Source organism: Thermobia domestica, chromosome 6 (assembly GCF_964235325.1).
Source record: "Thermobia domestica chromosome 6, izTheDome1.hap1.1, whole genome shotgun sequence".
Lineage (NCBI taxonomy): Eukaryota > Metazoa > Arthropoda > Insecta > Zygentoma > Lepismatidae > Thermobia > Thermobia domestica.
This window is the reverse complement of record NC_137459.1, coordinates 119,332,081-119,350,553: the sequence shown is the minus strand read 5'-3', so window position 1 is coordinate 119,350,553 and position 18,473 is coordinate 119,332,081. Positions and strand designations below refer to the sequence as shown.

Genomic DNA, 18,473 nt, shown 5'->3' with positions numbered 1-18,473 from the left:
TTCGATCGCGCAATTACCTCATATTTTATACGCCCCCCCCCCCCCCCCACACACACACACATTGCTCAACAATTTGCTTAAGAAAATGGAACGATCAACTGCGACAACACAAAATACTTTAATCCTTTGCGAGGGACACCCGGGTTCGATTCCCGGCAGGAGTTCATGTTTTGATCCCACGTTTCCATGTTCATAATAAGTCTCGCTGCTGAAATGGACAATAAACCCCAATCTAACTAACAAAGAACAATTATGTCGATAGCGCAGTCTTCCAATAAGTTTAAAAGAGGCTTTTGTGTTTGAATCACAAACGGTATAATATACCGTTGTGCAGTTTTGTTTTTTGTCGGCGCACTTAAAAGAAACAAATCTAAACCAGACATAGTATCGTCAGTAAACTAAATTAGACACTATTGGACACAGTGGGATTGCCTTCATGAGAGAAAGTCCAAAGAGTTGAACCTAGATCCTTTACGTCCCTCGGATCTCCTTACAAGGAAAATCGATTTTCCCTCCATTCTGTTACAGAGCAATGTAGGTATTCTCAAAGTGAAATAGACCATCTGGATATTGCCTCCAAATAAATATTCAGGTGGCATGTAGAAAACAATCATAAAATGCAAAAAAAGGGGGGGGGGGAGTACACCGTTAACAGTATAGTAACAGAAACAAACCAGCTAACATACATACGCAGTTCGTGTAGTGGGTAAAGTAATTGATTCGCGTGCTAATATTTATTTTCAACATAGGTTCGAATCCCGGCTAGGCATTTTTTTTAAAAACAGAATCTCCATTTTACTGACCTGGAGCATTGACGTTTGAATGTAACAAATTTATACATACATATCACAGCTCTATAATATAATACATTAGAACATACATATTAAATAAAATAGGTTTAAGAATAAAAAAACAAACAGTTTAATATATTACTATTATTTACTTAACAAGAACTGAGCACAAAACTCGATTTATGTAACAAACAACACAATAACATATGCATTTGGAATGCTTCTTAAAAAGAAAACTTTTCTGTCAGATTACACACATTTTACGTCTCTCACACATACATACATTACCAATATAAAAGCATCAACCACGTGGTCCTCAATAAATGCTACGGAAGTTATGTTGCCTCTACAAAGTAATTCATAACGAACGCTTTCTGCTGTTGCTCTCAACATTTTAATATATACAAACGTGATTCTAACTTAACAATATTTCATTATAAATATTCCAATTCATTAAAGCAAATACAACTGGAGATACGGAACAACCAGGTGACAAACGTCTTTTGTTTGTAAGTGCGTAATAATAATAAAAATATTAAAGTATTTTAGTTTTAATCAAATGAAAAAAAAAAAAACAGAAAAAAAAACTTTTTCATCACCATAATCTACTGCACCTCAGAGTCCATCCTAAGCTGGCATTGTGTTCGTGACAAAATCAAAATTGTTGTATGTTAATCTGCTGAATTTAATACACAGAATTATAATTCACGCTTTTACATTATAATTGACTTATCTGTCATACATAATGATTTTATAATAAAGAAACAAATTATCCACAACACACAGTGCTGAAATAATATTAGGCGTTATTGGAAAATCAGTAACTTTGCCTGGGATAATATCGAATTATAGTATTCTGTAAGCATAATTTATTATTGTTATTATATATTAACATCACTACACTATTTTGTACATGCTTCAGCTTTTCTTCTTTGTAAACTATGAATACATTCAAAAACAACGAGACAAATTCTGACTATTAGGTTAAACAAACAAGTACAAATTTAAAAAAAAAAAAAAAAATCCGGAAACAACATTTTCTGAATTTTGTGAAATGCGACTGTATAATTTACATCTATTAGATGGCCAGGCGATTTTAAACCAATTCTAGTTTAAGCATAGTTTATCTTTAAGAATTATGGGACACAAGAGATTTAAAAGACGGTACCGAAATGTTAACGTTTAGTACCGTATAAAAAAATAATATATATAACGAGGGATTCCCTAGCCCTTCTATAGGACTATAAGAATTCAAACCGCAAACTACAAATAACCAATAATGGAAAGAAGCACTAACACATTAACCTATGTTAGCTCAGAGTAGCAAGAATTATATTCATTCAGGAACAGTTGAAATGTAGTACACTTTTGTCACTTGGACTGCATGCTCCAACGAAACATTTGTTATCAAATTAACTTCTATAAATAACAGATTTCTTTGCTACTTCTGCAGGCGAGCTGACAGTGTCGCCTACTACTGTGAGAAAAGTGAGATGTAATGACTCATTCGTTTGTGTTCTTACAGAGGAAGCTTACGTGTTATTTACCGCACCAGGACTACGTGTTAATGCTAAGTGTCATATGCATACATTTTATGCACACTTACTTTATTACTGGTGGCAATGTGCATGTATGTTATGCACACTTCACATGTTGGTCAATAGGCCAGTGAACACTCCTGGTCCCAGAGTTTAAAAATGATTTTGGGACTTGGCACTTAAAGAACACAAAATGATACATTTTATACAAAATGATGAAAATATAAATAGTTACAATTACGTTGTGTTAGATGTTATCTTTTTGCGTCATAATTTCACTTGCAGCTCAATGCAAAAACAATATTCCAAATGTGCTGGAAGTAGCTATATTAGAAATAAATTACTGATGCCTAGAACATCTTCAATTTCAGACTAAGAGTAACTGCGTTCTTTAGAATGAGAACAGGCTACATTGAGAACAAGCATTATGACCTGTCATCGCATTACATTAACACATACAATTCAAGCACAAGCGCACTCACCCCCCCCCCCCACCTTCCTCCCACACACTCACATTGCACTGGCATTTTAAACATGTCAGTTTGCATTATGCGCAGTCTTATGGTTTATGAAGAGTGACAGAATCATCTCACGTCTCAACACAACTGACAAAAAATCTAGTAATTAGTGGTTTATTTGATACGTGCTACAAGTTGAGATAACCACCATCTGACAAGCACGTCATGGAACGATTACATCAGCACAATATGACTCTTTCAATATTTTAGAGTCTTAGCTGAACATATTTCTCACTTACTGGCCACTTTAATGTTTAGTCTTAAACTTAAAGAAAATTGCAAAAATTATGAAGTCACCTGACAAAGTCTAATTAAACCTATATTATCAATTTAAATATATCAAATCAAACATGGAAAATCATACATGAATACATCGCAAAAAAATGAAAATTCTCGTAACATTTATTAGGAATATTCGTAGAAATAATGAACAAAATGAAAGTTTTCCAAAACTCGCAAAGTCAAAAATCGTGATTTTTCAGGAAGTCTTCACCTAATTACTTTGGTCTTCATCTAATTACTATGAACACTGTCGTATAGATATAAAAATATGTTCAAAAGAAACTCGGACGTCAAGTATCCTTTTCTTTTTTTCTCCACTTAAATGCATAGCTCTGAGGACTAACAAGTTGAAGAATCTTTGGAAATGTACACAAAATTTTTAAAAAAATCCTATCCGCATTCTTCAGGTAAGATTGATTCTTATTATCTCCTATCTTTACGAGTTAAAAAACACTCCGGAAACAGTTTTTTGATAAAATTCAGGAAACTATTATTGAATACTATTATGTAAAAGGTGTATGCCATCCATATAGGTAAAGTTTCAGACAGAAAGCTGATTTCCTTCCAATACGGTACTACGCTACTCTGTCTTATCCTGGCTATCTCCACTGTGTCAAAACTGACTACAATGTGCGGAAAAAATACACCCTGTTACATAATTTCCTTTGAAATATCATTGTAGTCTGGAAGAAAATACAAATACTTAAGGCGAATGTGACTCTACATCAACCGAATAAAGTATAATGGATAACTATTTCGTCAACCACATTAGTGTTATGTGTTTCGAAAATTAGTTATTTTATATAGCTGATAGTCTGGATGGAGTGTCAATATCAAGTTTCAGATGGATTACATCGTTCTTTCAAAATGTGAGAGAGAAATGGTGACTAGCGAAGTTTAAAAAAGATTGACTTACTCTAGCGATTTGACAAAATCTCAGCGTTCTATATACACATATATATATCCAATCGAAATTTGGAGAAATTACAAGAGATTTAAGTAGCCCTACAATGTCCTAACACAAAATTCAATTCCAACCAAAACTAAGAGTAAAATTAGGAAGAGATCTTTAGTATAAGAAATTTAGACCGTTCTGTAACCCACTAAAACTTTGCTCATACAAGTAATCTTACAGAGAATTTTAAATTTTCAGTATTTGTGGAACTGTATTTTTCTTACGAGGTTAAATAATGTGGAAAGAAAAAATCACTTTCGTGCTTTCTGAAGAGCTCTTCTGCGAATATTCTCCAGTGTTCTCGTGATGAACCACACAGCCAAATTAGGAGAGATGCCCTCCAGAAGTCTTATTGTACCAACCTGAAATGAGGAAAAAAAAAATGATAGCATGAATTTTATTTATTTATTTATTATTATTATTATTATTATTTCACAACAGTTCATTATAAAACATCTTATACTACTTAAAAGCCTGAAGCTAGAAAATTTGAATGCATTAGATATAAAAAGTTACAAATGCCCTTCAGCGCCTGCATTTGCACAAAATTGAGATATTTGTACGATGTTAGGAGTAAAATAAAATATATTCTGATACTTAACGATTCTACCAAAAATTTTCTGGATCATTTTTCCAGATTTTTTTCTTCTTTTCGATTAATTGGACGATGGTAAAACTATAGTAAGCCAAAGCTACAAAATATTAGGTATGATTACAATTTACTCACATATCCGCTATGATGCTTTAGAAAAGTGAACAGAAAGAACTTGAATTTCACACTGGACGAATAATGAACTTATAACAATATTCAGCCAGACACAGAACTGTTCGCCAGGTATGCATAAATTGCTCTGCATTGCTTAGGGCCTGATTTTACACCAAACAATTTACGTTAGAATTTCGTAAGTAATGCTCAACAGCGAGGGAGAAGTCTCATAACGAGAAATGAAGCACATGGAGGATGCCTTGGAATAGACGGATAGGACAATTCATAATACACAGTATGCGGAGCGAGATGTTATGCAACGGCAAGTTATGTAACTGGCGCGTGTGTGAGAACATGGCAGTGACATTATCATATATATGTTACGTATTACTGTATAAGTTTCATCGGGGTTGCTCAACAATAACAGCGGATGAAAACATCAGTGCTGTATATGGAGAGGGAACCCTCGATGTGTGGAAACGTCGGAGATGGTTCCAAAATTTTGGGTATGGATATTCCAGCGTGACAGACGTGTCACAACAAGGGTGATCTATTAACCTGCATTACTCTACTTTGCGGGCAGCTGTTGAAGCCACGGTAATCCACATCAAATAGCGGAAGAATAGACTACAGTACCCCATTCCACTCTTTCGAATGTCCATCGATACCTGCAAAGTCCCATTACGTGCCGGAACTAGGACAATTGATACCTGAAGAGTTGACACCACTGCAAAAGCAGTTTCAAATTCCTTGCTCTCCCGTCACAGAAGGGAGCCATTTCTGGACAGAATATTAACGGGAGATGAAAAGTGGACCCCTTTTACCACAACATCAAATGCAAACGTCATTGCGTTCCAAAAGGGGATACGGAAGAAACAGCAGCGAAACAGGGCCTCCACCAATGCAGGATGATAATATGTCCTTTGGTATGCGTCGCATCGTCCACTTTGAACTTCTGCTACCGAACCAAAAACTCACAGCAAAGCTTTAGTGATAGAAGCTCGAACGACTGCGGGACAACTCGTCCACATACTGCAAGGAAGACACCGAGGATGAGCCATTTAAAGTTTGCGGAACGGATCAGAGAAATTTCCTCACGCAATGTATTCACCGGATCTTGAACGAACAGATTTTGATCTATTTCGCAGTTTCCAAAACTACATTGATGGAAATTAGTGTGTGGACGATATTCGGCACACACTGTTCGAATTCCTTGCATAAAAATCCCCTATTTATATCAACAGTGAATTCAACGCCTGGTTGAAGGTTATGGGAATAGGGTAGTTCACAGTGTGTTTCAAAAATAATGACCCAATTTCATAAGGTTATATTTTACACGAATATATATAGAGCCTTGCGACAAATTTTAAAACATATATTGAAACTCAAATACGTCACATTCACCCATTCATTCGAAACTCAAAATTTCCCTTTGTGTCAGTTGGAAGTTGCTGGTTCACGTAATTGTCGGTAGGAGTCTCTATGGTGCACTACAGACAATAATCAAACTCATCCCATTACTTGTGAGGGCACTTCTGGTGTTACTACAGCCACTGCTGATGCTATGCAGTGATGCAGTTCGTTCACTGTTGTTGGAAGGGGAAGTACGTAGAGGGAGCCTTTCACAAACAGAAAAAAAGCATACTAGGTAGTGTACCAGCGGGCGAGCACCAGGGAGACTACTACCGACAAGCACTGGACCAGCAACTAGCGCCAAGGGAAAATTTGAGCTCCGATGTGAGCATTCAAATTTGTCGCAAGGATCTATCATGTAATATTATATATATACTTACGAAATCTGGCCATTCTTTTTTGAAACATTCGCTATTATGATGCCTAACGATTGTGTACATGACTTTTTTTCAAGTGTGTTTCATGGTGACAAAATGGGATAGCCCGATATATCGTATCAATGACAAAATTAATACCGTAATAACTAGACACACGATTTTGTAGTAAATAACAATTCGCAATTTCGTTATAAAAAATACGCGTAAAGCGGGGTAAAATCGTGAATAAAAATTCAATGTAAGAACACTATTTCCCTTGGCAATTATAATTAGTTACCTTTTATTTCACCTTAATTTCCACTCATCAATCACCATGGTATGAGCTTATGCAAGACTATATCAAACAACATTTGAGTTTTTTAAAAAATAACACTAACCATTCTCACTGAATAAGAGTATCATTTAAAGAAAAAAAAAACACACAAGAGAAAACATTAATAGAAAAAAATAACTAGTGTTCACAGTTTACTTATGCAAATAACACTTAAGCATAGTTTCAATGTTTTCTGGTGTTAAATTTGTTCTTTTGTCGATAAGTATGCCATTGTAAGAAGAGAGAGCCCTCTCCACATCAACATACGAAACTGATATGTACACTCATGTCCAAAATGATTGTCGCATATCTGTAACTGTCTTCTTGTAAGACATAATTTGATAATGTTTTTGTAGGATACTTTTAATACTGATAATATGTGTATAATCGGGAAATGAATATTTGTGGTAAATTTCATAGAGAAAGAATTATAAATACGAAAATTAGTATGAGTGAAACAAAATGTTGCTAAATGGACAAGAAAGTTTTATTTTCGTTTTATTGTTCTTATTTACTGCTCTTTTGACACGAAATGTGTCACATATATGTCTTTGCCGATTATACACATACTGAAAATGTAAGAAATACGGGGCAAATTCGTTATCAAATTATATTCCTACAACAACATATTTATAGACATGCGACAATAATTTTGGACACGAGTGTACATGTGTGACTATTGTAAATCGAAGTAATTTTCACTGGATTTCTATCCCCATGTGTGTGTATGAATTTTAGAGACAGTAATTTACAATTCATTTCTTTATAAGCGTACTGTCACATATTACTATCAAGGTCAAAATATTTACATTTGACTTCATTTCAAAAACACTTGAATATTTTTTTCGGCCTTTTATATTCATCTTCATTCAGGAAAAAAAAAAAAGCTTGAATATTGGATTATTTCATACTGACATTTCCTATACCCAGAATCAAATTGTATCCCATATTCCTACCCCTTCCTCAATAATAATAATAATAATAATAATAATAATAATAATAATAATAATAGAAGAAGAAGAAGAAGAATGGTCAAGCAACCCTTAATTGGTCACTTCATATAGATTGACCCTTTTAAAAGACTTGTCTGAACAACACTTTACGTGTCCCAGTACGTATTATTAATTACATTTAAAAAAAAGTTGTAGCTGGAAGAAAAATCAAATTTCTCACTTCAATAATTTATTTTACTAACAACTTGAAAAACTGTCTAATTTCAATAGGTTTCTAGTGAAGTATTAATCATTGAGTTGCATTTACCTCAAAGTCAAATGAAGAAAAGGCCTGCAATACCCACATCTATTTTACTTTCTTCCAACACTATGTAAATACTAGAAAACTGGAGGGGGGCCTTGTTGACCAAAAAAAAAAAAAAAAAAAGTCAAATGCACTCTCATCTGCAGGAACTTTTCCACTCGTCATCTTCATTTCAACCTAGTGTTGCTGAATATTAACAACATGGAGCAACCACTGTCCTAACGAGGGTAGAGTTGCCTTTTCGAAAGAATGTGAGACAATGATTTTAAGCGTTCAAGCTTTATTATTTATTTATTTATTTATTGAAACACACGCCAAACTGATAAAACTAAACTGCATCTTTTTAAATAAAATGTATTCAACCAGAAAGCATCTCTTGAAATAGTAAAATTGTGCCAATTTAAAACATGTGTTTTAGTATTCACCGCACTTCCTTATAATTTCTGATCAAACTAGTGAACCAGAACAGTTTTCCAAATCTCAAATAACTTCATTAAGCTGTGTGAGAGAGAGAAAAAGAAAGAGTGAGAGAGGAAAGATCTCATTTATGCTGAACTTTTTTTTGGAAAGACCAAAAAAAAAAAAATCTATGAGCGTAACAAGGTATGTTTACAGACATGTATGCGAAATCGAATATAGAATTGAATAATATATTCAATTTTTTTGTATGGCTGTGCAGTACAGTCGACCAAAATTGCATATTTTCTGACAATTTCTTTCGTCTGTGTCTGCTGAATGAACTCTCAGAAATTGTGGTCAAGTGATATTTGCATTCTATTATGAAAATTTTTGAGGAAACATGCAATGTTTTGTACATGGAACTGCGTGTAAAAGCCTGTCAGATTTTGACAGGCATTATACAGGCGCCTGTTTCGGCGAAAACACATAAAAAGAAAATATTACAGGCACATTGCCTTCAGGTGATATGCATGTCGAAAAAAGTATTAAACTTCTGTTGGAAATTTTGCACGGAAATACGCGTTGTACAGAGCCTGTACATTAAAATGAGAATATGCAATGTATACGTAGTCACTCACATGCAAGTAAATGGAGGGAATATGTGCATGTAAAGTATCTTGAATGGATTGTTGATAACATTCGCAATACAGTAAGAATGAAAAGTACAAGGAAGGTGCATGTTTATCAACATGTTATATACATGTGTGACGTTCACATTACATGTAAATATCATGTATTAGCGTACAGCACGGAAAACGCATGATGTAGAATATGTTATTTTACATTTATCATTTTCGTGTACATGCGAAGTGGGTAACACCCGTACGTGCAGTGTAAAGGCAATGTACAGGTGAACGGGAACATGAAATGATTATGATTGCCAATTAAACAGATACGTGTGGTGAACAAGGTGGATTGGAGCTGAACATTCACGTTATAGGCATAGGAGACATGCAATATTCAGGCACAAGTCTCCAGCTCGACATTCGCTACGGAAAGTCCTGACACATGTATAATGCATGGGGTTACAACTGAATACATTGCCTGCATTATCTCCGTGTACATGCGAAGTGCGAACCCACCTACATGCAATGTACAGGCAATGTGCAGGTAAACGGAAAATGCAATCATGATTGCCAATAAATGGGTTAAACTGGAGCATGCTATGAACAAGGTTGATTGGAGTGAATCGTTAATGTTACAGATGTAGGAAACATGTAATATTCAGGCAACAAGTCTCCAGTTTGTCATGCACATATGCAAGGTCCTGACACATGTACAGTACTTAATGCGATGTACTTTACATGTATATTCCGCTAACACGCCCACTAATTCCCTAACACCTGTATTTCACATGTATTTTAACATGCCAATTACATTCTTATCAAATGTCAGATCCTCATGAGGTAACGTATATGTCAACTGCATGGAATATGTTGGTTACGTACACGTCTTTCCACTCTACATGTTTACACGCATTTTTCACGTTGCAAGGTCGCAACCCTATCAACATGAAAACTACCCGTTTCCATGAAATGAACATGCAATGATCGTGAAAAAAATCTATACCTGTCTCATGCGTTTAAAAGTGTTCCATTTCCAGGTGCCTGTAAAAATATGCCTGTTTATGCATGTTTCACAGGCGCCTGTACACCATCTGTATTTTCTGTCAGGGTTACAGATAATCGAACTGCAGACAAATCATACAAAGACATTCCATAAAGTTGTACACAAGTGAGTCCACTTATTCCCAAGTTACGACATATGAAGCTGCATGATCGTTGGTGCTGCATGACAGACTTCCAAAGAGGCATGATCGTTGGTGCCCGTCTAGTTGGAGCTTCAGTGGCGACGATTGTGGGGGTATCGAAAGGTACTGTGTCCAATGTCACGAGGGCATACACAATTCATGGGCAAACGACGTCTGCAAAGCACAACAGTGGCCGAAAGACAATCCTGTCAGATAGGGACCGGAAGGCATTAAAACGGATTGTAGCAGCTAAAAAGACCACTGCAATGAAAATTACGTCTGAACTCAATCCCGGCCTACAGAACCCGGTCTCATCGAAAACAGTGCGACGGGAACTTCATAAAATGAAAATTCATGGCAGGGCCGCTAGCGCCAAACCCCTGGTCACAGCAGTAAATGCGAAGAGGCGTATCCAGTGGTGCAAGGACGACAAAGCGTGGACTCATGAGCAGAGAAACATGTAATGTGGTCCGATGAATCGACCTTCACCTTGTTTCCAACAACCGGTCGTGTTTACGTATAGAGAACACCGTCGCAGGCCTATGATAAAGGCTGTCTGCTCCCAACTGTAAAGCATGGGATGGTTGCTACAGTATGGGCAGTGATATCATGGTTTTCTGCAGGTCCCATCATAGCCCTGCATGGAATGATGAATGCTAAGGCGTATGATGTCATTTTGGAGGAGCAGGTTCTACCCATGGCCCAAATATTGTTCCCTGATGGTGCTGGCATCTACCAAGATGATTTGGCACCCTGTCACGTTGCAAAAACTGTGAAATCGTGGTTTGAGGAGCATGATCAGGAGCTATCACACCTCCCCTGGGTCCCACAATCACCAGATCTGAACATCATTGAGCCATTGTGGTCTGAGTTAGAAAGATGTGTTCGGTCTCATTAGCCTCCACCAGCATCCCTTAAGGAACTGGAGCAGGTTTTGGAGTAACAATGGTTCAAAATTCCACACACCACGATGCAGGAGCTGTATACGTCCATTCCACGTCGGATCCAAGCTGTTTTGGATGCAAAAGGAGGCCCCACACCATACTAGGTATGATTTTCACACTCTTGCAAATGTTTTAGATTTTTTTGTCCAACCCCTGTATTGTTCACAGTATACTATCTAACTAGTAAAAGCACAGAAAAATTTTAGAAACTTACTAGTATGTTATGAGGATAGTATCCAGTGGTGTTATCTTGAATTCCAACAGTTTTCAAGGCACTCTTCACATAGGTTGCTGGAGATGGTGCCATCCATGTTGAACGGCGTATCATACTCATCTTGGTAGCTACATAACCAGGCATCACACACTGGACGGTAATACCTTTCTTGCTGTATTCGTGGGACAGATCTTCAGAGAACTTCTCTACGTAAGCCTGAAATATGTAACATTAAAGAAAATTTTCCGCATGTGTTTTATACTTTAACTTATCAAATATTAGAAAAAAAAAATATGCATTATCATATTACACCTTAATAAAGATCACACAAGAGCAGTTACTAATATGAACAAAACAGTGATATGATATACAACTTTACAACTATTCCTTTCCCCGTTTCTTAATGGCAATTTACGTGATGATTATCTAGAAGATCGAAAGTGGACACAGTTTACATAGCGTATTCATATTCATTCTTCAGTAAAAAGCTTTTCGAAAATTAACTGAAACAACGACTTTCATTACAGATAGGTAGTTAAGCTCATATTCCAGTAGTAGGTCGTATCCTTACACGTTAATTATCCCTTAGCTAATTTGTCTGGGAGCGGAAGCATTTCGAATTTCGAAATATTTTCATGTAAGATTTGATTTTACGAAGTTTCTGCTATGTGTAGACGGGATATGTCCATAACAAAAAAGCACCTTCAGTGAAAACTGTTTTCTTTTCCTCTTTTCTGTCCTTTTGTCCCACCACAAGGAGTAGGCTTCTGTTTACGTGTTGTCAAGTTGATTGACAAAACAACGTTAAGTTGACAGAATACACAATTTACTTTAAGGATACTAGAATCGTGATTGAAAAATTAATACATCCCACGGTGATGCCCTTTAAGTTCAAGGAGAAGAATGATTAGATAAATTGAATGATTATGAAATCACTGGTGCATGAGAATGTAAGAAAAATCGGAAGAACCGAAAAATTCACGGACATGATTCTGTCCACCACAAATTTATACGGTATGGCATCGAACCAGACAACTTTCACCTAACAGATGAGCAGTCTCTGCACTGTGCCCCATTGCTCCTGAGACTTTAAAATTAACTATTACCGTAGAACGGGGTGATACCGATCATGCGGGGTGAAACCGATTATTTGCAACTACCTGCATTGAAAGAGTGCTCAAGTCGAGTGTAGGAAAGATATCATAAGAAGAAGGGACATTAGATACGAGATCTGTGAGAACAGGAAGTCAGAGCACGATGCATGCAGATTGTGTATATAGCGCAAATTTTCTTAATGGCAAAAACGTAAGAATTGCGGAGCCCTGTTTCCGTTATATTGGTGTGACTACAGTACGTAGTTTATAGCTTTTGGTAGGACACTATATCGTAGCAAGGCAAAATAACTTGCTTCGTGTAAGTTTACGTAACAGTATCAAAACTGGTCTAGTGACGGTGGGTTGCTTTACAAATTTATGTTAAGTTTAGGGGTGAAACCGATCATGCCGAGAAAGTGTTTGGTACAAGTTGGTTCGCATGCTTGGAGTAATTATAATGTAAAACAACTTGAGGAAAAAATGCCAGAGATACAGAAGGGTGGAATAAGTATCCGAAAGACAGCACAAACGTGTAACGTCCCATAATGGTTAAACAGTTCTCACTGAGGAGGAGGAGATGCATCTTGTTGAAGGGATATTATGTGCTAAATGCCGTGTAAAATTCCCTGAGAGCAGAACCCACACATGTTACTTTATTGGACAAGCAACGGAAGTCATGTGTTCAACAGATAGGAGGTAAAGTTTCTTCATAAAACATGTTAAAAAAAAAGAGATTATATTTGTTCCCAGATATTCCTGATGTACCTGACTGATCTTCACTAGATTGTCATGACTGCGACTGAAAGATAGGTGTGTCGGCGAGGTGTCGAATTTCTAGTTCTCGACGTTGAAGGTGTGGAATAACTAACAGTGAACGTTCTTATTACCACCATTGTACGTTTTTTTTTTTTTTTTTTTTTTTCTAGCGTGTTCTGTACTCTGACATTTACTAATAGTATATGTTTGAAATATTTCTTCATGCTCTATATCACCTCCCACTCAGTCTTATATCGATCATCCACAGCAATATATGAGTCATCCCACTATGCGGGGTGATACGATCAAGAATTCGCATTTAATATCTCATGCCATAACGTAATACTACACGTCATCTTTTAGCACCTGCTAGAGAAACAACATAGGAAACTAACATCTACTTTTCAATATTTTTGTTGGTTTTCCAGCAAATTAACACTGACATCAAAGAAATGGCTAACAGTTTCTTGCGTAAGAAAATTCCCCATACAAAGTCACGCGAAAAAGTGCTGTAGAACATTATAAGCGTTTCATCACAAAACAGAACATTCATTACAAGCATTTTGAGGCGCGTAACTACGATCTCCAATCGATTTTGGGGTATGATCTGCTTAGTAACACTGATATGTGTACCAACTTCACAAAGATATACCAAGTTTGAAATCGGGAGCTCCAAACTTCAAACGGTCATACATCTTAAAGTCCTTGCGGACCCGTTATGTATTTAAATATTAACAAAGAGTTTTTGTTTGTTTTCACATGAGAATGGCCTGTAGCAGAAACGAATTTGCCAATCAGGAACATTTTGTAGTAAAACAGTGTCAAGTAACTCAGCATTATTCAAAATCAGCACCATTTCATGCATTATATACCACAGATAGATCTTTTCGTAAGGCAAAGAACTTACGTAAAACTTCTTACAAATTACAACAGTTACTTTACGAACAATTTACGAAATAGTGGAGTACATCAGGTTTCCTGATCGTGTGACATCTAGGCACGACAAAAACGAAAGAACGTCCGAAGCTTTCGGACGCGACACTTAGGACTGGTATGTTTTTACCTGTAGTTATTTTCTCTCCCACGTGAAACTTCGAACAGATGAGTTGTAATATCTTTCCTCACGGAATTGTACAGTCCGCAGCAAAAAACCTGCAACATGAGCATGTAAGTTTACTGTGAAACGACGAAGTCTTTTGCTCCAACATAAGTGTGCAGGGGAGCACGCCGAGGTTTCCCCTGGCGTCATTCGTGCCACTTAGACGTTATGTTGATTCCCTGGGCTGTTAGGCGTAGTTTCACAATAAACTTACATGCTCATGTTGCAGGTTTTTTGCTGCGCAATGTATAAATATCTAATAACAGATTTTCTCATAATGTAGTTACCAGTCTATTTCGTTAACTTAGAAATAAAATCCTTGGTGTAACATTCAACGATATTTAAGCTGAAGGAGTCGGAAATAAATGAACGTAAATGAAATGGAAGATACAAAACATAACAATCTAAGAAAACTCACGAAAATAATATTCACCACACATTAGCGTTGCCATATTTTAAAATTAGGAAAGCGGGGGATTCTAAACCGTAAGTGCTGATGTGAACTTGTGTATTACAAATACTGATGGGAGAGCTTTCGGACCAGTGGTGTAGGGAAGACCCCCAAAGGGTTTCGACAATGTACTTTGGTCTTTGATGTTTGTAACTTTTTCTCGGAAGAAACAACTGCCTTCCATGTGTACTCTATTTCAAAATATGTCACTAATGAGTTTCTAGACAAGCTATGTTCGCCAACGTCGTCTTTATTATTTTAAAATGTTTGCATCCCTTCTGCTCAAAGGGAAGAAAGGAAAGAGTGAAAGCCTATATGCACATGGGGACCTTGAAGTTATTGTTCTACTATTTGACATAGCAATGACCATATTTTCACGTATCCTGTTTGAGCCCAAGCCTTTGAGAATGAGCCAGGAAGGCAGACAAGAATCAGTTCCTTCCTGATCATAGAGTTTCCGAAGAGAAAGAAAGAAAGAAAGAAGAAAAAAAACCTTTGCTGAAGGGTTAAGCGGAAAAGGACATATTTCAGCCCAAGAAATCATTGACCTCGACAAAAATAACAAAACACGTGACTTGTCATCGCCTATTTTGAATCATTCACCGCCGTTCTCAAAGGATTAACTACTACAACAGGAATTCTCCCGCAATTGGCATCAAAGAAAGTGGCGATAACTAGTTTTCATTAACCTACAAGGGAAAAAAAAAAGATAGAAAAGAGGGGTAAAAAATAAAGATTTTCGTTTCTTGTTTTAGTTTCATTCAGATGAAAAATATTTGAGGAAAAATTGATAACAGGAGAGGATGGAAAACGAAAGTACAGACTTGTAGAGTAACTATCTCACAGCAATCTCTGATATTTGATCAATTAGAGCAGTTCAGAAGATTTGCGCGAGTTAGACGTGTTTAGGGTGTCGACATAAGAACTTACTTTGCACTTGCAAAATGTCGCAAAACGTTTTAAAAAGTGGTTAAAGCGGAAGAAAGACAATTATGTTAAATTCGGTGAGGAAAGTGTGTAAAGAAAACAAAACGTACAAAAATCTAAACAAGATATTAATTCAGAAAAAGACTTGAAAAACGTTTTAGAAAAATGGCTACAACGAAAAAATGACAGTAGTGGTGTTAATTTTGGCGAAGAAAATTTGCATAAACAGCAATCCAGAAACAATGAAGCAATGTGTAAAACAACAATTCTTCAAAGATGTAAGTATTATTATTAAAACTAAACATTCTAGCGCAACAAACTCATATTATATATATATATATATATATATATATATATATATATATATATATATATATATATATATATATATATATATAAAACTACATGAACTAATATAAAATAACGGGTACTTCCAGTTGATGTGGAAAGTTGTAATCTAGCATGATTGTAGCTTTCTGGGACTAACTCACAGAACTGCCAAAAGTGAATATTTTTTAATTTTTAGGGGTTTAAAGGAGAGGTAAAGAGATGCCCTATATTATTTAAATGCACCTTTTTTGGACATATAATCTCATGTTTTAACTACTTGGGAGTGAAATAAAAACTTGAAATTCGGTATGTTTGTACATTCTCCATAGAATTATTTAACAAAATCGGTAGAAATAAAAATTTCCAATTTGAGTGGTTTTATGGGCAATTGAAAAATCTTTCCCATGTTATTTATATGCGAGATCTTCTACGCACCAAAATTATAGGGCGCTTTCTGTAGGGCTACAATAATTAAATTTGGTATGATTGTAGCTTTTTTGGACTCATATTTTAGGTACTTGGAATTGGAATACCCAAGTATATCACTAAAAATAAAAATTTCCAACTTTAGAATGGTCTTATGAGGAACTGAAAAATTTTCCCACGTTACTTACATGGGATTTCTTCTACATCCCAAAATGTTTAGGCACTTCCGGCAGGATTAGAATGATGAGCTCCCTCGTGGCTAAGCGGTTAGCGTACGCGCCTTTGGCGTGGGAGATCTGGGTTCGATTCCCGGAGGGAGCTCAAGTGGTTCGGATTCCACGTTATTCAGTAGGTCCACGTCTCATATAGCCTAGTTGCTGAAAGGGACGCTAAACTTTCTCAAATCCTTTCTCAAGTCGCTGTAAATAAGCATAGAAATGACGGAAGAAAAGTGAAAACTATTATAAAAAGCTATACGGCGTAGTACATAAACATACTTGTCCAGGGAGATAGATAATGTAGTCACACTTTACATTTATGTAATATGGAATACGGATTGTCTGGGTTGGGTGAAGCAGACTGCTGTGTATATCAGCATTTTTTTTCTGTATGGTTTGTCTTAGTTAATTTTGTCCACTAAAGATGCCTATAAAGGCATACTATATTCGGTCCAAACTCCATTGTCCAATATAGGTTTAAGTTTTAATAATAATAATAAAATTTACAACAATTCTTTCCTTAGGACTGACTTACATATGTAGAAATTGATTAATGTCATGTAAGATTAGTGCGCATGTTAAGTCTTCAGAAGTACCACTCTTTGCTGAATCATTACGTAAGAGATGGGGTTGGGTGCGTAATACCCGTTACTATATAAAACACAGTAACAAGTCTGCCACAAGAGACAATATTATATAGAAACCCACGAACAGTGACAGGCCTAAAGGTACAATTAGTAGCACATTTTTTGCCGGGCCTATGTGGCAAAGATAAAGAAAGGCTCAAGTTGGTATGATAGAATAAAAGACGTATCGGGATTGTTGACTGAACCGGAAAGGAAGAACGAATTAAATGACACCACACAGGCGACAAACAAATAGGGCAAAGTGAGAAATAAGTACAAACTGTAGCATAATGACAATGCGGGCAGAACATGGTGAAAAAGATACATAAAAACTTGAGAGATCGTTTGGTGGCCATCTTCGATCAGTGCTGGTAAGTCTGCTAGTAGTGCAAAGTCAGCTTAAAGTTTAGCATGATGAATACAATCCACAAGCAGATGTTGAATACTTTGTCTAGCTCCACAGAACGTACACAATGGTGGGTCTTCGTCACGGAGTAGAAATCCATGTGTTAAGTGTGCATAGCAGGTGCAGAGTAAAGTTACAATTTACTGAACCTGTCAAGATGATCTTCAGTCGGTGATCCGGACACCAAGTGAAGATCTGAGAATATGTAATTTCTTGTAGACGGCCTGGTTCCATTCAAGTTGCCACCGCTGATGGAACTAAGCATTAAATAGAGAAAGCAGATCTATGTTGAGTACGGAGAGACTGAGCTCTCTTCCTTCATAGGCAGTGTCTGATGAAGTTACCCGAAACTGTCACACGTATGTAGTCTATTCATGTGAATATATTGTTTTGTTCAGCAAATAGTTGTTTTTGTTTATAAGCAGCAATTTTCGCTGCATGGTCCGCCTCTTCATTACCAGCTATGCCAACATGGCTCGGAACCCAGCAGTCTTATCTTACATCCCTGTGCAAATAACCTATAACATGATAGAAGGATTGTTGAGCGAAGGGATGTTTGCTGTGCACATCAAGAAGGCTATCCACAGCACTTTGCGAGTTACATCAGATTAAGGTCCTGTGGA

The 18,473-nt window shown here is 36.4% G+C and overlaps 1 protein-coding gene across 1 annotated transcript in view; it reads right to left on the bottom strand.

Moving 5' to 3' along the window:
* Positions 1-920: 920 nt before the first annotated feature.
* LOC145688170 (very-long-chain 3-oxoacyl-CoA reductase-like) overlaps positions 921-18,473 on the bottom strand; it is a 34,798-nt gene continuing 17,245 nt past the window's right edge. The window contains exons 5-6 of the mRNA XM_081762010.1: positions 11,518-11,733; positions 921-4,446 (exon numbers count right to left, since the gene is read on the bottom strand). Coding sequence (XP_081618136.1) covers positions 4,336-4,446; positions 11,518-11,733 — 327 coding nt within the window. The 3' untranslated portion in view covers positions 921-4,335. The remainder of the gene's footprint in view (positions 4,447-11,517; positions 11,734-18,473) is intronic.